The sequence below is a fragment of the Triticum dicoccoides genome, chromosome 5A (genome assembly GCF_002162155.2).
Source record: "Triticum dicoccoides isolate Atlit2015 ecotype Zavitan chromosome 5A, WEW_v2.0, whole genome shotgun sequence".
Classification (NCBI taxonomy): Eukaryota; Viridiplantae; Streptophyta; class Magnoliopsida; order Poales; family Poaceae; genus Triticum; species Triticum dicoccoides.
In genome coordinates this window covers 390,835,369-390,858,803 of record NC_041388.1, presented here as the reverse complement: position 1 = coordinate 390,858,803, position 23,435 = coordinate 390,835,369, and the positions used below count along the sequence as shown (strand labels likewise).

Genomic DNA, 23,435 nt, shown 5'->3' with positions numbered 1-23,435 from the left:
TTTTCCTGACAGACTTTAACCTTCTCTGAACATGTCTTGATGACTTCATGTTATCCTTTGAACTGCTCACTTTCGTGATCACAGTTTGATTGTCGCAGTTCATAAGGACACCCGGTACAGGTTTCTCAACAACCGGGAAGTCATTCAAGAGCCAGCGAAGACAATCTGCTTCAACCGTAGCTGTATCTAGTGTTGTGAGTTCTGATTCCATTGTTGACCTCGTTAAGATGGTCTGCTTGCAAGACTTCCAAGAAACAGCGCCACCTCCATGAGTGAATACATAACCGCTCGTGGCCTTTATCTCATCAGCATCTGAGATCTAGTTTGAATCACTATACCCTTCAAGCACCTTTGGATGCCCGGTGTAGTGAATTCCATAATTTGCAGTGCCTTTCAAATAACACAAAACTCTTTCTAGAGCTTTCCAATGCACATCTCCTGGTTTTGAAACAAACCGACTCAGTTTGCTAATAGCAAAAGAGATGTCAGGTCTTGTAGCACTGGCTAAGTACATAAGCGAGCCAATAATCTGAGAATACTTCAATTGGTCTTTAGCAATTCTTTGATTCTTTCGAAGCAACACACTAGCATAATATGGTGTTGGAGAGGGCTTGCAGTCACTATAGCCAAAGCGACTCAAGATCTTTTCCACGTAGTGAGATTGAAGCAATGTAATCTCACCATCATCGTCTCTCAACAACTTGATGTTCAGAATGACATCAGCCACTCCTAAATCCTTCATCTCAAAACAACGAGATAGGAAATCCTTGACCTCCTTAATAACATTCAGATTGGTTCCGAAAATCAGTATGTCATCAACATACAAGCACAGGATAACTCACTCGCCCCCACCATGGCGATAGTACACACATTTGTCAGCTTCGATCACAACAAAGCCTGCAGCTGTTAAAGTTCTTTCAAACTTCTCATGCCACTGTTTGGGTGCTTGCTTAAGTCCGTACAAAGACTTCAGCAACTTGCACACTTTCCCTTCTTGACCATCTAGTACAAACCCATCTGGTTGTTCCATATAAATTTCCTCGTCCAACTCTCCATTTAGGAAAGCAGTCTTAACACATGCGAGGCAGCTAGTGAAAGTAGAACTCGAATAGTGGTTAGTCGAGCCACAGGTGAGTAAGTATCAAAGAAGTCTTCACCTTCCTTTTGGGTATAACCCTTAGCCACGAGCCGAGCCTTGTACTTCTCAATAGTACCATCAGGCCTAAGCTTTTTCTTGAATACCCATTTGCATCCTATAGGTTTGCACCCATAAGGACGATCAGTTATCTCCCAGGTTTCATTCGCCAAGATGGAATCCATCTCGCTACGAACCGCTTCCTTCTAGTAGTCAGCATCTTCAGATGCATAGGCCTTTGAAATAGAACTGGGAGTGTCATCTATGAGATACACAAGAAAATCATCACCAAAGGACTTTACAATCCTTTGTCTCTTGCTCCTAGTAGGAACTTCATTGTTCTCCTCCACAGGACTTTCAAAGTGTTCTATCGAAATGGCAGGTTTGGTAATTGTAACTGGTTCCTGATTCGATGAACTAGGCATCTCCTGATTAGATGAGATAGCCATATCCTTCATGGGAAAGATATCTTCAAAGAAAGTCGCATCATTCGACTCCATGATCGTACCGACATGCATGTCAGGTACCTCAGATTTTACAACCAAGAATCTATAGCCAATGCTATGAAAAGCATATCCCAGGAAAACACAATCCACAGTCTTTGGTCCAAGCTTCCGCTTCTTTGAAATTGGAGCATTGACTTTCGCCAAACAACCCCATGTTCGCAGATAAGAGAGTTTTAACCTTTTCTTCTCCCATTCCTCGAATGGAGTTATCTCTTTGTTCTTTGTGGGGACTCGGTTCAGGACATGACATGCTGTCAATATCGCCTCCCCCCACCATGCCTTGGAGAGACCCGATGTATCTAACATAGCATTAACCAAATCAGTTAGAGTATGGTTCTTTCTTTCGGCCACCCCATTTGACTGAGGTGAGTAGGGAGGAGTCCTCTCATGGATTATACCATGTTCCGCACAAAAAGCATCAAACTCTTTGGAAAAATACTCTCCACCACGGTCGGACCTAAGCCTCTTGATTTTTCGATCAAGTTGGTTTTCCACTTCAGCTTTATAGATCTTGAAAAAGGTCAAAGCCTCATCCTTAGATTTCAGAAGATACACACGGCAGTATCTAGTGGAGTCAGCAATTAACATCATGAAATATTTCTTTCCACCTTTTGTCAACACACCATTCATTTCACATAGATCTAAATGTATGAGCTCTAGTGGTGCAAGATTTCTTATTTCCGCAGTCGTGTGAGACTTACGAGGTTGCTTAGCTTGCACACACACTTGACACTTAGATCCCTTGACGGTGGTGAAACTAGGGATTAAGTTCAACTTCGCTAGTCGCGACATGCAACCAAAGTTAACATGACAAAGACGTGAATGCCACACATTGGATTCACTATTGTTGCAAATATGATTAACAACTTTATTGCAAACGTCTGATAAGGATAAACGAAACAAGCCTCCTGACTCATAGCCTTTACCAACAAAGGTTCCATACTTGGATATTACAAATTTATTCGACTCAAAGACAAGCTTGTAGCCATCTCTACACAGAAGAGATCCGCTAACAAGATTTTTATGGACGGAGGGGACATAATGCACGTTCTTCAACCGCACGATCTTCCCCGAAGTAAACTTCAGATCGACCGTTCCAACACCACGAACAGAAGCACTTGAACCGTTGCCCATCAGCACGGTTGAAGTCCCTGCGGTCTGATAAGACGAAAACATGGAAATATCACCGCATACATGCACATTAGCACCCGTGTCAATCAACCAGTCAGGAGAATGACATACTGAAAGAATAATGGGAAATATACCATACCCAGCATCCTTCATGTCAGTGTCTCCAATGACAACATTAGCGGTCTTGCCGCCTTTCCTAGGATGACGCTTGTCATAGCGATTAGGGAAACTAGGAGCCCAATGATCAGGATCCCCACACACATGACAAGCACCTTTCTTCTTGCCATTCTTCTTCTTGAAGTTCGTGTGTTGCACAGCCTTGTTCTTCCCATCAAACTTTGCTTTTCCATCAAACTTGCCCTTGTTCTTGAACTTGTTGGGCTGGAAGTTCTGCTTCTGTACCACATTGGCACTAGATCCTCCCTCAATACCTCGAGCATGTGTGTCCTTTGCTCTCGCCTTTTCTTCCACATCAAGAGTGCCAATGAGATCCGGGACAGAAAACTCCTGCCTCTTATGCTTCAGCAAGGTAGCAAAGTTCCTCCATGAAGGAGGAAGCTTAGTGATGATACCTCCGGGAACAAACTTGTCCGGTAGCATACAACCGAAGTGCTCAAGTTCTATAGCAAATGACTGTATCTCATGAGCTTGCTCAACCACGGAGCGCTCTTCAGTCATCCTGTAATCATAGAATTGCTCCATGATGTACAGCTCAGTGCCAGCATCCGAGACCCCAAACTTGGCCTCAAGTGCATCCCACATATCTTTTCCATTATCAATTGACGCATAAGCATCACTATGTTCTCACCAAGAACACTCAAGAGAGCAGCCTTAAACAGAGTATCCATTTTCTGAAAAGCTTGTGCCAGTTGAGCATCAAGCTCTCCTTCAGGTTTGCCGAGAGTGGCGTCATAGCAACTCATGGTTTGAAACCACAAGACTGCTCTCACGCGCCACCTCTTATAGTGGATACCCTCAAACATAGGAGGTCTCATGGAAGCAGCAAAACCACTTGGGGTAAATTGCCTATGATAAGGTTTTTGGATTGTTGGAAATATGAGCAATTCACCAAGTGATTTTATTAACATAAATACTAGATAAAGCATGAGTAATATAATAGAGATAAAACCAGTCATGCGTTCTGACAGAGAGAAGGTAAATAGCTTCTGCATATATGAACCGTAGCCTAGCATATCTATAGCAGACAGTAGAACTAGTTGCATATATGAAGTAGAACCTATCATGTGTAGGACAAGGACTAGAACAAGGAATTGCGGCAGAACCTTTAACAGGAAAGACAAGAACATGTACGGGACAGCAGCAGAAGAAGCGCTGGACTTGGGGCCGGTGTCCTCGCCTGCCATGTCGTCGAGGAGGTCATGGACGTCTGGGAAGAAGTCGTCGTCAGGGAAGTAGTCGTCAGCGATCGGATCATCCGTGATGAAGCAGCCAGTAGTCGCGCTGAGCGCTCCCCAAAAACCTTATCACCCTTCTTCTGTACAGGACTCAAAAGGTGCAGTTTCGGAGGCCTACTGTCCCGACCTGCGGTGCACGCCGCAAGACGGGATGGGGAAGAACGTAGCAGCAGCGCAGTGCTCAGGAACTTGTGGCGAGAGGAGGAAGAGATTCTGGTGCGTCTCTCTGAGAGGAGCGACCTCCCTTTTATAGGCGCAAGAGAAGGAGGCGAGAGACTGCGCCGGGAGCTGAAGGGAAGGCGGGAGATGAAACGAACAGTCAACAGCCGAAGGGTGCAGCGTTCGTATTCAATATCCGCTACAGCAAAAACTTTCCAGCTCCCGAGTGACCTTTCGCATACCCGTAGTGCGTGGCAAAAATTTAGATATCGGCTCGGCTCATTCCCGCAACCCGCGGCGCGTTGTGACGAGGCGAGGCGTGGCGTGGCGAGGTGGGCGGCGGAGGAGGAGCGGGCGTGGATATCCCTCTTGTTCTCATGCTCGTACAAGTGGGGAAAGAACCTCCCTTATAAGGAGGTCCAACTCCCACTAAACTAGCAATGTGGGACTAAACTTTAGTAGTATCCCTTGCCTTGCACAAATGGGCTAAGTGGGCCTCTAGGATTTATTAGGAATTTCTGAAATAGTTATTGGGCTGCCCAAAATAGACTAAATTCTAGCAATGTTATCACCATTATATTTATGTTCTAGATCCGATCTTGCAAGTTATAGTCACCTATTACGTGTTATGATCCAACAACCCCGGAGTGGCAATAGTGGGGACACTTCCCGGTGATGATCGTAGTTTGAGGAGTTCATGTATTCACTGTGTGTTAATGCTTTGTTCCGGTTCTCTATTAAAAGGAGGCCTTAATATCCCTTAGTTTCCAATAGCACCCTGATCTTGCAAGTTCTTTCCATAAGCATGTATGACTATTTACGAAATACATGGCTACATTATATTTATGAACTGAAGCTAGTGCCGTATCGCCCTACATTATGATTGTTATATGATGAATATCATCCAACAAATCGCCGATCCAATGCCTACGATTTTCCTACATATTGATCTTGCTAATTTACTATTGCTGCTGTTACTATTGTCACTGCTACAAAACTATTACTATCACTGTTACTGTTATTATTGCTGCTATCACTACTATCAAATCTATCATATTAATGTGCTACTGATCACTTTGATGCAGATAATTAATCTCCAGGTGTGGTTGAATTGACAACTGAACTGCTAATAGTTGCAAATATTTTTTTGGCTCCCCTTGTGTTGAATCTATAAATTTGGGTTGAATACTCTACCCTCAAAAATTGTTGCGATCCCTATACTTGTGGGTTATCACATGTTCACTCTGGCTGGCATGAATGTGTCATGGAGAGCAAGCTAACATGACAAGAGAGGTGGAACAGGGGTTTTGGGTGGGTCCGTGTTGTCAGAGTCTGACGTGGTGAAGGACCGAACCCCACTCCAAATCCCCCACCCTAGTTTGGTGACGGTTTGTGGGATTTTAGACGTCCGAATCTATCCAGACAAATTAGGCGACCCCAGTTGGACGGAAAAAAAGTGTCCGGACCGTCAGGTTTGTACTACGCTCAGTTTGGTGATTAGGTTGGAGTTTCCCTTACGGTCGGTATGCTCAATATTTTGGTGTTTTTTTGTGGGACTCAATGTAGTGGTGTTGTAGTATGATCCAAAATGCAGTTTCTCACTTTTACATTCGATCTTGCTAAGGTTTTATATCCATCAAATTTTACATTTAGTTCCGTGCAAAGATTTATTTTCAGTTTTTTCTTTTTTCTCTCTTGCATGTTATGTCACTTGTCAGAGTAATTGACCACGGGTAGCCTCAATGGCACCCCATGGTATTTGAAGACATCGGGGCTAGCTGCGCCCTTCACACCTTCCAGATGAAAGGCCGACTCATTGGGCCTCTGGTCCAATGGCCGGCTGCCAGAAGACGATGCGCCTCTAACAGGCGGCCCCAAGGGGCCGGCATCTAACAGGCGGCCCTATGCCCCCTCAAAGTTTGCATCCATTTACCATGATGAGACGGACGTGGCTATAGTACAACCTGCTACCCCCGAATCTAGGGCGGAGCGTGGCTACAGTGCGGGTGTACCAAGCGGACAACCCTCACCCGGCGGAGCACTGTTTCTACGTAGCCCGTGACATCACCTACGACATAGGGAGCCATGCTCCCACGATGGGCAGTCGGTACGGCCCGCAAGCGGCGGGCCCTACCTGTCCGCGAGCCACCAGAAGGCGGCGAACCCCCAATAGGCGGCGTCGAGGGCGGGTCGACTCCTAACAAGCGGCCCTCCCTCCCCTCAAAGTTTGTGTGCCATTAACCAGATGAGACGGGGTGTGGCTACAGTGAACGCCCGCCAGGTGGCGGGACTGTAGCCTAATACGTCTCCAATGTATCTATAATTTTTGATTATTCCGTGCTATTATATTATCTGTTTTGGATGTTTAATGGGCTTCAATACGCTCTTTTATATTATTTTTGGGACTAACCTATTAACCGGAGGCCCAGTGCTAGTTTCTGTTTTTTTTTCCTATTTTAGAGTTTTGCAGAAAAGGAATACCAAACAGAGTCCAAACGGAATGAAACCTTCGCGATGATCTTTCTTGGACCGAAAGCAATCCAGAAGACTTGAAGTCGAAGTCTGGAACTCCACGAGGAAGGCATGAGGCAGGAGGGCGCGCCCCCACCCTCGTGGGTCCCTCGTAGCTCCACCGACGTATTTCTATCGCCTATATATACTGTTATACCCTAGAAACATCAGGGAGAGCCACGAAACCACTTTTCCACCATCGCAACTTTCTGTACCCATGAGATCCCATCGTGGGGCCTTTTCCGGTGATTTGCCGGAGGGGGAATCGGTCACTGAGGGCTTCTACATCAACACCATTGCCTCTCTGATGAAGCGTGAGTAGTTTACCACAGACCTTCGGGTCCATAGTTATTAGCTAGATGGCTTCTTCTCTCCCTTTGATTCTCAATACAAAGTTCTCCTTGATGTTCTTGAAGATCTATTCGATGTAATACTCTTTTGCGGTGTGTTTCTCGAGATTCGATGAATTGTGGATTTATGAACAAGATTATCTATGAATATTATTTGGTTCTTCTCTGAATTTTTATATGCATGATTTGATATCTTTGCAAGTCTTTTCGAATTATCGGTTTAGTTTGGCCTACTAGATTGATCTTTCTTGCAAATGGAGAAGTGCTTAGCTTTGGGTTCAATCTTGCAGTGTCCTTTCCCAGTGACAGTAGGGGCAGCAAGGCACGTATTGTATTGTTGCCATCGAGGATAAAAAGATGGGGTTTATATCATATTGCTTGAGTTTATCCCTCTATATCATGTCATCTTGCTTAATGTGTTACTCCATTCTTATGAACTTAATACTCTAGATGCATGCTAGATAGCGGTCGATGTGTGGAGTAATAGTAGTAGATGCAGAATCGTTTCGATCTACTTGACACAGACGTGATGCCTATATTCATGATCATTGCCTTAGATATCTTCATAACTATGCGCTTTTCTATCAATTTCTCAACAGTAATTTGTTCATCCACCGTAATACATGCTATCTTGAGAGAAGTCACTAGTGAAACCTATGGCCCCCGGGTCTCTTTCCTATTATATTACATCTCTTTTATTTACATCACATCTCGTTTACTATTTTACAATCTTTACTTTCCAATCTATACAATAAAAATACCAAAAATATTTATTTTACTATCTCTATTAGATCTCACTTTTGCGAGTGATCGTGAAGGGATTGACAACCCCTCTATCGCGTTGGTTGCAAGGTTCTTGATTGTTTGTGCAGGTACTAGGTGACTTATGCGTTGTCTCCTACTGGATTGATACCTTGGTTCTCAAAACTAAGAAAAATACTTATGCTAATTTGCTGCATCACCGTTTCCTCTTCAAGGAAAAACCAACGCATGCTCAAGAGGTAGCATAGCCACGCTCCCCCCGACAAAGCCTCCGTCATCAGTAGCAAGGCCACAGTATAAAGCAGTCAACATGGCCCGCAAGCGGCGGGCCCCATCTGTCGGTCGAGTCCCCGGCAGCCGGCGGGCCCCAGCAGTCGGCAGAGAAGTCGGCGCCCAGAGACACTGACGGCCGGGTCCTACACCCAGCCGGATTACCGTTGTACCCCTGGGGGTAGGCCTATATAAACCCCCCAGGCTCATACACGCAGATGTTCCGAACCCTGCTAGCATACACACACATAGAGAGAGAAGTAGAGGAGCTGGCGTTGCCCTTCTTCTTCCTCTAGCCAAACAGCTCAAGGAGCACCCTTATAGCTACTCTATTGACGATAGTCATCATGCGGAGACCCCGCAGAGCAGGACTAGGAGTGCTATCTCCGTGGAGAGCCCCGAACCTGGGTAAACCTCGTAGGCGTTCGAGGTCACGCTCACTCCCACTTCTAGAGCCCGGTGACGTATCTTGTCCCCCTCCATGATAAGCCACCACCTAGCATATGTCGCTAGATATCCCCGACATCACTTGACTAAGATTTGGTTAAATCTCAGTCGATTAAGACCTAACCGCACCCTGTACATTATATTTTTTCCGAATTTCATCTTCCACCTAGAACAAATAGAAGTCCAAGCCGTCCTAACTCATACACATATGTTCTTCACATATTAATTAATTTAATTTATTAGGTATCTCTGTGAAGCAAATGTGCATTACATTCTCCCATTGCTCTTTATGTCTTTATATATCATGTCAGTTTGATAATTCGTGTACATGTCTTAATTCAATTATACACATGTGTTTCAAAACCAGTGCAGTAGCACATGCAGGACACAAAAAATTAACATTTGATTTTGCCAAAGTCCGGCTTTGAGACTACCCATAGTGAGATTAACATAAATGATAACTTTACAAATATCTCGACAAAATAGATAATGTGAAAAGTGATTAATTAAAAAAAAGACATGTGGTAACATAGCTAGTAAAGCTGGTCCTATCGGGGAGAATCATATACTAGTATCGTGCATATGATACTAGTGCATGATACTGCTTTTGTAGTGCTTAGTATCATAAGTTAGTATCTTAGATTGCCTTATTAATTATCATGCATGACACAAAGTACTACAACATTTAATATAATACGGTATCATGATATGATACCGCATCCTCGCTTTACTCATTTAATTGTGTGCCACATCATTCAAAAAGTCTAGTTGACATGCATGATACTGCTTACTCATAATATGAATAACATCACACATGTTAAGACAAAATGAATTTACAACCTAATAATAAATTAAATATTGCATGATACCACACATATGTTACTCCTCATTTTATAGAAGTAAGTAACATAAACTAGCAACATATATGTATATGTTACTAGTCTGAGTTACTCCTGCTAGTCTGATGGCTTGGCCAGCAGAATGAGCCTCTCCTCCTGGAGCGACCGCTGGCGTTGCACGCCGCGCATGGCATTCTTGGCGAACCTCGACACGAGGAACGCTGTCGTGATCTGGCTCGACGACGACGCAGACGCCATCTCGGCGGCGTACATCTCTTCCTCCTCCCGCCTCCGATGCTCCGCCGCCTTCCGCTTCTGGTACCTCCTCCACGCGGCCTGGATGAAGCACGACGCCCAGGTGCGCCACTGCTGCGAGTAGAACCTGAAGGTCTGCTGCAGCTGCTTGCTGTGCAGGCGCCGGAACTGCCCCGCGACGAACTTAAGCTCGTCGGCGTGCAACGCGAAGCCCTCCACCTCGGAGAGCGCCTTGACGCTGCGAGTGGACAGCGGCAGGTTCGCCGCAGCCTTTGGGTCCAGCGCCCATGTGAGCAGCTCCTCGCCGCAGAAGTCCCCTTCCTTGAGGAGCCCCTTGTTGAAGAACCCCGTGCGGCCCCCGTCGGTGGTGGAGCTCTCCAGGCGGCCTCTGATGATGAATAGCATCTCGTCGACGGGCTCCCCTTCCCGCACCACGTAGGTGGTCTCCGTGCACAGGCTGGGCTTGAGCCTCTCGCAGATGGCGTCGAGGAGGCGCTCGTCCATGTTGGCAAACAACGGCACGCGGCGGACGAGGCGGAGGCAGAGGTGGCGCTTGACGTCTCGCCTGATGTCCTTGGGGAGGCAGCTCACGAGGCCGTCCTCGTCCACGCCCCGCGTCTCCAGCCACTTGTACTGGTTGTGTCGCCACACGCGCTCCCGGAGGTCATCGGGGAGGTCGCGGTGGCGCATCCACTGCTCCGAGTCCCGCCGCTTGAGCCGCATCTCCTCCATACGCAGCGTCATGGACTGGAGGTAGGTCTGCATGTTGCCGATGAGCAGCGCCATGAGGATGAGGCCGAAGACGGCGAGGATGATGGCGAAAAGGGCCTCCCCCTTGTAGTGCGTGGTCTCCAGCCCCTGGGCGCCGCTGCTGAGGTTCTGGAGACCCCACCACAGGCAGTAGAGAATCTTGGGGACGAGGTCGTTGGTGTGGGTGACCCCCGAGGTGATGGCCGAGGTGTAGATGCCGTAGCTGAAGCCCGTGCCGTTGTTGTCCACGGGCGCGCACTCCTGCGCGAGCACCTGCCGGATCATGGTCCGCCACTTCATGAAGTCGTCCTCATCGCCCTCTTGTTTCCCCCCGCAGTACATGTATATCCTGCACTGGTGGAACTTGAGCCCCGCGCACTTCTCGCGCCAGCAGTCGTCGAGGCGCTCGACGGCGAGGAGGTACCAGAAGGAACCCACCATGTGGGAGCATAGCATGTAGAGGAGCAGGTAGAAGGCGGCGCCGGCGAAGGCGGTCTCTGCGAAGACGCCGGTGGTTCGCCTGAGCTCGGCGGTGATAGGGTAGAAGCGGAGGAGGCGGGGCAAGTACTGGGTGAGCACGTTGAAGAAGAGCGCCGTCTTGATGGGAAGCAGGTCCGCGTTCTTGGGCCTCATGAAGAACTTGACCATCTGGATTTGTGGCAGGGGGAGCACAGAGAGGAGGTCGACAACGAAGAAACGGCGGAGGTAGCGGCGCGCTATGTCACCATGGTCGACGACGAGCTCCCCGCGGCCGAACACCCGCGACGACGGCGCGATGAAGGCGGTGTGGAACTGCAGCACGATCCGCGCCAGGTAGAAGAAGTCGATGGCGGTGCGCACAGCGGTGGTAGCGACGGCCAGCTCACGTTTGAAGCCGATGCATGTGTTGCTCTGGGTCACGTTGACGGAAGGGAGGTAGAAGAAGAGCGGGTCGGTGGCGACGGAGATGATGCAGGAGAAGACGAAGAGGCGGTTCATGCGCGTCAGGAACGGGTCCTGCGGGTCGTAGATCTTGAGGGAGATGCTCTTAAGGTCCTCCTGGAACACACGGCCGATGTTCTTGAGCCGCTCCGACTGGCTCATCATGCCGGCAGCCGCCATGCGGATGGACCGGGACCGGATCTTGGGGCCGCGGGAGAAGTAGGTGTCCATCTGGTGGCCGCTGCCGGGGCCGTCCATGGCGGCGATCCTCGCTCGGGCTGACCGTACGTTTCCTCCAACCTCACGAACTTGTCCTTGCGTCGACCGTCGTCTTCGGTGAAAGGGGACCTATGGCCGCCGCCGCAGCCGGAGAACGTGGACTCCCTCCCTGGGAGCTAGGGCGGAGGCGGTTGCATGCTGCGGTATCATCCTCATTCTTGCCACTCGATCACCACGCAGTGCATGCATGAGAGAACATGCCGGCGGCGATTAATTGCTACAGATATCGGCCGACGACGAAGAAGACGATGGACGCGGCAGAGAACCAGCAGCCGATCGACAAGCAGAATCGGCTTTTGCGGCCGGGAAATCGTGACGACTATTGAAGCCAATGATTTGTTGGTTCGTCCCCTTCCCCCCTCCGTTTCCGTTTATCCTCTCTTCGTGGTTGCATGTATTGCCCTGCTTCATGCATGGACGAGAGAGGGACGAGGGCGCGGCCGACACGTGGAGTATTTCCACTGGTACATGCCCCATGTTCATGCATGCGCACGCGAGAGAAAACGAGGGTTGTCGGCCGGATTATTTTCTTGAACAGTTTTGCTAGAACTCATCTAGATGAGATTTAATTTGGTCTCATTCACCTTTTATAGCCATTGAATGTGGTGCTATAAGATGCGTGTGTGCTGACGTGGGTTGTATCCGTTCTTGTTTTCCAGGTGAATGAGACCAAATTACGTCTCATCTAGATGAGTTCTAGGTACTCCCTTTCTTGAAAGGGGAATACATGTGCTGCTACGCATCGGCCGGCAGATCCGCCGGCTCGTGAGCTATTAGATCACGTCGATTGAGTCACCGAGTGTTACTTTCTATCATTGCAACACATATCGAGTTGCAAGAAATTTCTGCAGCTCATGTCATGTTACAGAAATTTTTGCAACATAGGTCAGGTTGTATTTTTTTTACAACAAATGTGTTGTTATGTTTTTTTCAATAGAGGTCTTATTGCAATTTAGTTTTTTTTACAACCAAAGTCTCATTACAATTTTTTTTCTACAACACAGATCTTGTTACATTTTTTTGAAACATAGAGCTTGCTGCAGAAACTTTTGTAGCAGATAGTGAGCAGCGAGCAGCGTTCACATTAACCGAAAAGAAAAGGAAAAGATGAAACCGTTCGTGGCAGGACACGTGTCGCACGGACGAGCCGGTAGATCGCACGCGAGCGTCCACCGGTTGAAGCCAAGCGTTTTCCATATATTAATATCACGAAGATACCAATTACACCCGATCTCTGCATCAACAAAAAATTACAAAGACATCTAGGATGCATAGAACCCGAAAAGAAAAGAAAAAAGAAAGGGAAAAAATGGCCTCGCCGAAGTGATTAACTCCTCTCAGCTTCAGCACACCACCACCACCAAAGATAGCACCTGGAAAATATAAAAAGCCTCCAAAAGCGACGCCTGCAAGGAGGAAACAACGTACAAGCGCCGTCGTCATCCGATCCAAGATCATAAGTTTTCACACTGCCCGAGTTCTCAAAACAATACCTTCAACAAGGCAATTGCCAGGCACAACCAAAATGAAGGCCGGTTTTCACCCTAAAAATCATGACTCAGCACCCGAGGAGCACCACCAAAAATGAAATCCTCCTGTGCTACCGCCCCCACTTGACACTACTGCTACTGAAAGTTATCAAACATCTGGCTGACTCCATCATCTACAAGGCCCCATCCACCTTACTGATCCTCCGATCTTAGCCATCAAGATTTTCTCCGCTGATGTGTGTACCATGGAAATCAAGATGCCGACATGTCTCATGGTCTCAACAAACGGCCGGACTATACACTCGGTGAATCTGCATGATCTCTCTTCACGTCTCACCTCGAATGCGAAGCATAAAATTCTTATCCGGACGTAACAAAAGCGACCTTCAAGATTAATTTGAGTGCATACATTGTGTCCATTGATCGAATGGTTACGAGAAAATGCGACCACAAATCGATTTTAAATTAGGCACTTTGTTTCGGTGTCGTTCATTGGTACTACTATGGGCGTCTTAAAACATGTTTGTGTCAAGCGTATGCTCGTGTACGTGAGCGGCCTCGATCCTACTGCGTTAAGAAAATATGTCTGATTGGATTCCCTCGCGGCCATGATTCTGCGCCTCGTAATAACGGCGCGCGGCTCAGTTGCGTGTCCCGGCTACGGGATCCTCATCGTCTCTCACCTTTGCATGCCGCATGCTGCATCCGTGCGGGTACGGAGTTCACTGAAGCGAGGTGGCGCCATAAAAGCCGGCGATCCGAGTCAATGCGTGCGCAGGCGCTAGCACGCGAGCACGCGATCCTCCTTTCCATCGTCGTGTTGCGCCACGAATCGCGTGATCCAGATCTCCGTTTAGTCTAGTCACCAATGGTTTGGCACCTGTCCGGTGCAACGGAAGTGCCGGAGTCCATTGTTCGCGGCGAAAGATCCCTCCGTTGGCGGCACTGCATGTCATCACGTGGTACGAAAACTGCGACGCCGGTGGACTCTTGGGCGTCGTCCCATGCGATTTTTTATGATGTGGTGTGGGAGAGTGGAAGCTCTAGACTAGAGGAGTAGACATTCGTAGTTTGCACGTTGCCGGTAGTATTTGTTAGTATTTGACTCCCGAACCAAAATACTCCAAAGTTAACCGGGTCCACGCTCTTTTCTACCATTGACTGTTGCTCTTGTGGCCCCCGTCTGCCCATTTCGACGCCACCACTGTCAAACGCAATCGGCGCCACTGCTTTTCGTCTGCTCTAAGCTCTTTGGCACAGTCTCAGGGCCTTTCTGCTTTTATTTTGCAGTATAACACGGCCTTGTATCGTCCGTTCGACGGTTCCAGCGCATTTTTCCCTAACTAGGAAGGGTTTTACGGCTGTCCGTATTCATGCCTTGTAGAGCGGCCGCTACGCATTAACACCGGACAGAGCGGAGATGACCTTTTATTGACGTCGACATTGAAATGGCGTGTGAGCCGCTGCACGCCCAGCTGAACACGCCCTCACCGCTGTATTCAACTGGCTTCCGACTGTCACGCCTATCTCCATTAAACCTGCATGTGTGTCGAGAAATCTACTCCGGTCACACGTGCGCCCGCCAGTCGGCCAGCATTAAACACAACGCCGGTTGACTCCTCACGTCTGCCTGCTATTTAAACGAGGTCATACGTCAGGTAAGAATCGCACCACATCTTCGCTCCCCATCTCCACCTTGCACCATATTCCACAGCATCCGACGAGCAAGAAGAGGGGTTCTACGACATAAAAGCCGGCTGGATCCCCCCCCCTCCCCGAGCCCGCCTCATACGAGCTAGGCAACTCGCTGCTCCACCTCCCTTGCTGCCCTAGGTCGGCAATACCGTGGGCGAGGCTGCAGGCGGGCAAGCGGAGGAGCAAGCCACCGCTCCAAGCTGGCCCCTGGTGCAGCATCAGTCCTCCTGTCTGCAGACAGATGCCAAAGTAAATTTGCAGGTCGGTATCAACGATTCCCTTATCACACAAAAAAGTCTCTAAAAACAACAACCTCAGCCACATAAATCAAACCCCTTAACCGGACCTTAACCACACCTAGTCATCTTGGACCACCAGCCACGCGCGAAAGAGACGTGACACCCCAAGGCTCTCAAACCACCATTCCCCATCACAAAAACATAAACCGCAAATCATCACATGGCGCCAAAGGACCCAACCGCAGCTCACCCGAAACACGTCAGCACGGCAGCGCCCCAACGGTTAGCACGAGGCCCGTACCGGCATCCCGGCAAGCAAGTACGTCCCCCTCCGGTCAGTCGGCCAGGCCGCCTTCCGCGGCCGGCGGCTTGAATCGAGCCCAAACGGCTGCCGGTTAGTACGTACGTAAATGCCAAATGAACCGTGGGGCATGCTTAGTTGGCTGTGGTGGCACACGTTCGTCGTGTGTGGCTCCGGCTTTCGCCGCGAGTAACGCCGGATCGGCCAATCACGGACATGGTCCATGGATGGGTGGAGTGGCGCAGAACGGAGGACAAGGGGCGGGCTTTTGAGGTCGGTCCACGCGTCGGCGAGGTGGCGGCCGGGGTGATGGATGTGCGCGCGCACGCACGCTGCGCCCGTTCGGAAAGTCTTTGCCTGGCCATTTTCCTGGGGTACGTAATGTACTGTAGTACTCTAGGCACCTGCACATGGACTGGTTCCTAAAAGAATGCACGAAAATGACGAGAAATTAGGCACGCATGTTCAACTCCCCAAACTATATACCTACCTTTGTGTCTATGACATGTGGGCCCAACAGATGGTTAGCCCACATGTCAGTGACCCAAAGGCATGTGCCTTTAAGGCACCGAAGCTGCGTCCAAGTTTAGGACACCTTCCATGTGAATCAGAGAGGCCCTTGTTGGTAACTTCCACTGCCACAAAGACCGATTGAATAGTAGCACTTCCTCCGTTTTCATGTGCTCTGCAAATTAGATTTGTCTCGAGTCAAACTTCTATTTTTAATAAAGTTTACCAAAAAACTAATATGTTTATATTGAATATACTTCATATCACATATATATATTGTTTTCTACAATCTAGATGCAAAGTTCACAAAGTTTGATTTAGATCAAAACTAATATGCAGTGTAAAAAATACAAATAGGGAAAGTGCATTTTTTGTTGTCCTATTAAAAGGGAGTATGTGGTCGTCTTGGTCGTTGTTGGATGGTTCGGCCTCCCCTCGTGTCTCCTCCCATGTCACTATTTTTTTCCCTTAGTGCCTCCCCACATCCTCATGAGTGGTTTGCACTCGCATCATCCCTATCTCCATATTTCCTCTCTCACGAACCTCATGATTCCCCGCGCCAAAGAAAAAACAACCTCATCCACCACCTCCTACGATCTCACTCCTACCTTGACCCGCAATCATAGATTCTCCCTCTCTCTCTCTCCCTAATCTCTTCTCAATGAATCTCCCAGCCACCCTGATTCCCAATCCCGTCCCCTTGATCGCACCTATGACATTGACGCTAATAGGCTGATTCAAGTGCCATCGCTCAGGCCACTGGTCATGTGACTGCCTATATGACATGTCATCTTCCAGCAATCCAAACCCCAAACCTGTCGCAACGCCTCCCGCTTCACCCGCTACCAATTGAGACGGCCACCCAAGTCTGCATCGATGTTGAAAAGGGAGAAGGTGCCACTTGAAGGCGGCAAGAAGAAGAGGATGGAAAAGCGTAACACAATCCAAGCTCACGCTGAACCTGCTTTCTTCAACGACGGGTTGGGCTTTTTCCTTCGCTACTTGCGCAAGGCGTTCAAGCCCCATGGCCTAACCGCGAGTGCACTTGCCATCGATCAAATCCAACTGTAGAATAAGATCGCATGTGCTCTAATTTGGGTATGTATACTTGCCACCTGATTATTGTATGGGTATGTTGTTAAATGCATGGTAACACTGTTGGAAAAATAATTTGAAATGCATACATAAACAGTTCAAACATTTCTAGTATTTTTTGATAGCAAACATGTATGATGAAAAGGGGTTTTTCTCCGCTTTATATTATAAAGCAACGACCATAACATAGCAGTAACAAGGTTCCAGAGGCCGGACCAAACAAACACATGCACCCCCACCAGGGTTAAAACACGGTCCAAGCCCAAGTACAAAGAAGTCTTGCTGGGAACAGCACAACAATCCCCAAAATAGATCACCAAGCATCATAAGCTAGTCCGTGTCCGGTGGCCGCCGAGGAAGCGGAAAGATGACATTCGTAGTGCTATGCGCGAAAGGAAAAAAAAAGTCAACAACAACATAATCAATACTTTCACTGGATTTGATTTTTCACAAGGAGCGCTACAAATTTCATTTGTCCATGAAGATGTGGAAATAGTTGGACCACACACATGTTTGTTGTAAAAAACAAAATCCTCAACCGGCTGCATGCGAGTCCAGGAGCCGAAAAGGCGCCCCAAAACAAAATGCTGAAAGAGAGAAAAAGAAAAGTGTAGTAATCTTGTTTCAACAACAAACATATGGACACAATCTGAACACAATGCAGTTTTGACGACTCCGGCTCATGATGACGCCATTAGGTTCATTATTCTACTACGTACTATAAGTCTTGGTCATGGTAGGAGAAACTTATACGCTGAACCGTCCTCCATGGCGCCTCGCGTCTTCAAGAACCAGGCCATGACGAGAGGGAGACCGGTTGGTCACCCTGTCCTGCGCCTAATGTTCCAAGACGAAACATATCTTTCAGCGCCAGTTAATCCACATCAGCTTATCCCCCCGCTGCGAAAACGATGCCCTTGGCGCGTCCATGGGCTGATGGCTTTCGCGAAAGGAATTCTCACCTCTCATGGGAGGTTGCTTTGCTTGGGTTAAACCCAGCACGCCGTGACGAGCCACCTAGATGGCGACTAGAGGAAGCGTAGTGGAGGTGGTCGACTCCAAGTCACCCTCGAGCCTCGTCTTTTGCCCCGTGCAAACCCAACGTGATCTCGGTGGTTCGGAACCACGTCGTGTTCTAGAGGGGCTAGTGATGCAGGGGGCTCATTTGGCAGTTTCACTGGCAACACGGCATGCACTTTACTTGCTTCATGGGTCATCGCTTCAACGGGTGGATGAATCCATTGGAGCCGCCTTTGTGTGCGTTGCACTCTGTGTGTTAGTGGCTATTGATCTGGACTGGACCTTGTCTCTATTCTTTGGAGGATGTTGTGATGTTAGGCGCCCCTCATGAACGGATTTGTTTACCTTTGTACTTGGCCTGCCCACAGCTTCCTCTATGATCTTCTTCCCTTCGAATGCTGGCAAGATAGAATAGCAGTAGAAACTCGCTTTCAGCGGGAGGAAAACAAAAGAAGGGTCTGCTGTCATGGGATGAACATGGGCATTATTTCGCCCTTTGGGATCAGAAAGGGACGGCTGAAAGCGACCAGGAAATATATTGGTTCTACACCCAGATGGAGAAGAAGAATAAACCAAACCAATCACTGAAAACAAAAAATACTGTGGAAAAGAAGAAGAAATGGTGTTGAAATTGGTAATACTTTAGACGGCACGATGCTCTGGAGAGTCAACAAAATTACGATGACAAGTTTTTGTGAGCTTGGGACTTTTGAAAAATTCTGGTTTCTGTCTAATCTAAGTAAACGTTCAAAGGTCTCAACAGTTCACACTTTTGGCACTGCCCGCAAAATTCAGTTCAGCGCCCTTTGCGTGCCGAACCGGGCCTGATGCCGAGTCAACACCGTCCACTGAACTTTGCCCAAATCCGACACACATCCAAGATAGTACCACCCTTCTTCCGAGAAATTTGGCTCAATAACCGGAATTGCTCCGCGGCTTGCATCAGCACTTATTGTAACCTACTAACGCAGCTGCTAATAAAAGGTTGATCCATAGCCATCGACGGCAAGAAGACAAGATTCTGATTTGCACGAGCTACTACCATTATTCATCCCTGCGTCACTCATATGCTCATCATGCTGTATGTATCCTCTCCTCCCAGCACCAAAAGGAAAAGATAGATACTGGTGTGATAGCAACGGCCATCCGATCGATGGGTACGGGGCCCCGGAAATTGATTCCGGCACCACTTAATTCGGCCATGATTCGCACGGCGATTTGAACGCCTCGACCGTGACCGGTCTTTCCCGAGGGGCTAGTGCTAAAATATTCTGCTGGTGATCGGCCTCCTGCGGCTCGTTTCTTTTTGGCGCCGTTTGTCGCTCGTGTCGGACTCGGAGCCCCGGAGGCAAAGGCGGGAAATGGCGCCTAGGTTTCAGTGGCCGGCGTTGTCGCTGGCCCGGGTGGTGCCGTCGTGGTTGGATGCTCGGATGGTGAGCGCAAAGCTCCGGAGTGACAGAAAGTTTTGAAAATAACATGGACGTCCAAGCACTCGGCCACAAAAGCAGCAGCTCCCGTTCCGGGTTTCAGAGCGCAGCGGCCTGATAAGAGCATCTCCGACACAACATGCAAAATATGGAGATGTAAAAATTTACATAATTTAAAAAAATGCTTTCTGCATCTTTAGAAAGAAGCAACTCCAACAAATGATGCATATTGGAGATGTAAAAGAGCAACTTCAATAGATAATACAAGCTAGAGATGTAAAACCGACCGCCGACCGCCCGGGCACAGCCGCATTTGCACATTGAATTCTCATAACTCTACCAAGAAAAGTGCATCATCAATCAAAGTTTAAAATAGTACAAACAAAAGTCAATTGTCTCAAACGAACTTCTTGGTCAAACAAATGAAAATGCATATAAACATCACCAATTTTCGTCCTCTCCGTTGTCACTAGTGTCATCATCAGTGGCTTCTTTGTCGATGCTTTTACGCGCTGAGGTCTCGTTGCCGCGAACTCCACCAGAAGCACCTTCGTTGCCACCTCCCATGCCGCTCATGTTGCCACCAAAGCCACCTCACATGCCACTTATCATGTTGCCGTGGAAGTCACCTCCCGTGCCACTCATCATGTTGCCCCCGAAGCCACCTCCCGTGTTGTGCTCATCTAAGTACTCCTTGATGCGATGCCAATAAGTATTCGCGGCTTGGTCGCTCCCAACGGTTGCATCTTGAGAGACTTTTTTTCATGTGATGCAAATTAACACATCTTCAGCGTTCGTATAATTTGCGGTTCTTCCCTTCAAAACGGAGCCCTCTTCGTCCAAGTCAAGATTGTCATCGCCACATTGAGTTTCATATTCTTGTGACGCATACTCATGATCATTTGTCACATTTGTCGCGCGCATGAAAGCTTTATCATCAAATATACAAATGGACGAACACGTAATCAACTTCACATTCTATTTGAATCGACAATTGAAACAACAAACAAGTGCATGAAAGATTTTTTTTAAGAAATATTGTTTTTACTCGTCAAGCACGTTGGATGCCGTGGCCGTCGCCATGGCCACATCTTCCTCCATGACAACTGGTGGTGGTGGGGGAGGTGGAGGAGAAGCTCCATGGCCGGAGGAGGACGCCAAGGCCGGTGGCAGTTGCGAATCGCCCGTGACGGCCGCATCCAGCTTCGTAATTTTGGCCGACTGAGGTTGGTTCGTCGCCGGGTTGCGCCCCCGCACTGCTGGCTGCTTCCCGCCTCCACTGTGTGGCTTTGCGGTCCACTGCTTCTTTGCAGGCGCCTCTGGCGCGACGGCGACCGGACGGGATGGGGCAAATCTGGGGCAGCGGCATGGAGGCGAAGGCCGGATTGGGGAAAGTGGGCACGGAGGCGGCAGCCGCGGCGAGGTGGGTCAGGGCATTGGCGGCGGAGTCGGAGAAGGCGGCAGGGCCATCGGCAGCAAGGGGAAGCGAGCGGGCGGCAGACAGGCGGCGATCGCGTTGAAACGAAAAGAAACGACAATTGGCAGTTGGCGCGCAGCTGTCCTTTTTACATCTCCAATCAACGGAGATGTAAATTTGCGACGTAAGGTGTTGTATTTTATATCTCTTCTTGGAGATGTTTTTTTTTTCATCTCGCTCATCTGTTGAAGAGATGTTTTTGGGCCTCGAAGATGCAAAAGATAATTATTTTTGCATCTATATCTTTTATCGGAGATGCTCTAAGAAAATGCAGACCGCGATCGCGCAGTACCATCTTAGCACGCGTTTCTTGTTCGCCGACTTGGATGCTTTTTTAAAGGCCCTGCGTTACTTGTGGATGCTAATCATCGGCTTGATCTGAGGTGTGGACGCGAGGCGGAGGAACGCGCGGGGCGGTTTGGCGTGTGAGAATGACGGCGGAGTGCGTCCATGACGTGAACCACACGGGCACGGCCAAGTAGGGCGCCGCGCCGACGTCCGAGGGCCGGCGGGGAAAGCGAGCGGCGCGGCGAATATTGGGATCGCGATGAGGTCAGGGCGGTGGAAAGTCGAACCGAAAGGCCGGCGCCGGCGCGTCTTGTTTTTTTGCCTGGTCGTCAGCCGGCCGCCGAGACGGCCGCGGCCGTCGGCGGCGGATAGGGGGAGAGGGATGTTGAGCGGGGATCTGATCGTGTGGGCGATCAATCATGCATGGGCGGCGTTTTGTTCGTTGGTCCGTTGGTTCCCATGCTTTTCGTCCTCCCCGTCTGCGCGGTTGCGCGATCCGTTCTGTGCGATTCGCGTGGCTCCAAACTAACCGGAGGCGTGGTTTTTTTTATATAATCCTTTTGAGGCTAAGTGTTTTTTTTCTTTATTTTTAATAATAAAACGTCTGTGGGAAGCGTGGATCTCCTAGCCCAGCCCGAGTCTATTGAAGCCTCCGTTGCGCTCAGCAAGCGGAACAGCGGGGGCGCGACTATCTCGCGCTTGACGCGAGGCTGTAGCACGTCTCGCCTCAGGCGGCCGCCAGAATGGGCCGGTCCAGCGCGAACACAGGCCTTCAGCACTCTGCTTTTCATTGGTTTAATTTTCATATATTTTATTTCATTATTTCATTATTATTTTACTTTTGCTTGTACTTTGAAAGGTTCTAAATATTTCTATTATAAAAAATTACTTTACATACAAAATGGAAAATTGTTAAATGTGTACAGAAAAATGTTTCTAATATATATAAAAATTGTACAATGTGTATGAAAAAAAGTAGGCATCAAAACACACACACACACACACATCAATGTGTATATATGAAAGAAAATGTTAATCATGTATTTTAAATATGTTACTATTCATCACCCAGGATGCAGAATAAGTTATTCTTCACCAGAGGTAATCTTACGATCATTTCATAATTAAATTACGTTTCGAATTCAAATAGTTGCATTCCTATTGATTAATTACGTAAAATTTGACAAAAAAATAAAAATATAGGTCATAAGTCAAGAAAATTTACAGTTTATGTGTATTTTAAACTATGTTTTTACGTTTGTAATTTTACATAACATAAAATATTTTTTACGGCGATTATATATTTTCTTACGGTCACTTTTTACGTAGAAATAAGACAAAACTTACGGAACATAAAATTACGGTGCATTGATAGTAAAATAAAGGAGGATGAAGAATAACTATTCTTCACTCAGGGTGACGAATAGCGCCACCCTATATATATTCATTAGTGCATGCTATACAATCCACGTAATAATAGCTTTCCATATTCTGTTTGCATGCGTTATTACAATAATGGTCTACGATTGCTTTCCAAAAAATTGTATTCTATTTATTTGCTAGCAATAGTTCCTTTCCAAAACAAAATTGTATGGTGTTTCTTCTGTACTAATGCATGCTAGTGTCGGTTCTACAAAAAAGATGATGTGTCTACGTATATACACAAGATATATTTAATTTCAAGGTATCTGAACTTTTAAGAAAAATTAAGGCCGGTCTGAAATTTTTAACGACTAATTTATCTATATAATTTAATGTGACCAAATAATATATATGCAGTACGAGTTTTTCCTACTATTTTAATGGTCAACCAAAATATAATACGTCATCCTAGTTTTTTTCAAGGATATGCCAAAGGCGTATCATAACTTTATAAAAGAGAGACAAATATGTACGGGAGAGATTACACGGTCGGTAGAAGGCCCAAAGTGGTCCCTCTACCAAACCCTCCACTCATCCAAACTCTATCCTACTACTCACTCCACGTAGAAACTTTTAGGTATGTAGAAAGCATGTGCGTACCGAGAACCAATAGTTTTGCTCATACATATACCTAAGATACTGTACCCATATACTTTTTTTAATAAGGTGAATCATGTTGTATAATTGCTACTCAACAAGTATTGGGTGCCTGTATTTTGGGCGATGTCTTATATACACATC

General features: G+C 47.7%; 1 protein-coding gene across 1 annotated transcript; it reads right to left on the bottom strand.

The window, feature by feature from the left end:
- Nucleotides 1-9,413: 9,413 nt before the first annotated feature.
- LOC119301732 (putative cyclic nucleotide-gated ion channel 8) lies at nucleotides 9,414-12,189 on the bottom strand. The gene has a single exon (XM_037578714.1). It carries the CDS (start codon nucleotides 11,707-11,709, stop codon nucleotides 9,643-9,645), a length of 2,067 nt encoding a protein of 688 aa, XP_037434611.1. The 5' UTR covers nucleotides 11,710-12,189; the 3' UTR covers nucleotides 9,414-9,642.
- Between the last annotated feature and the right edge of the window lie 11,246 nt (nucleotides 12,190-23,435).

What these genes read in the sequence shown, in the direction of transcription:
- LOC119301732 (XM_037578714.1), bottom strand. Translation starts at nt 11,709, where the DNA reads ATGGACGGCCCCGGCAGCGGCCACCAGATGGACACCTACTTCTCCCGC.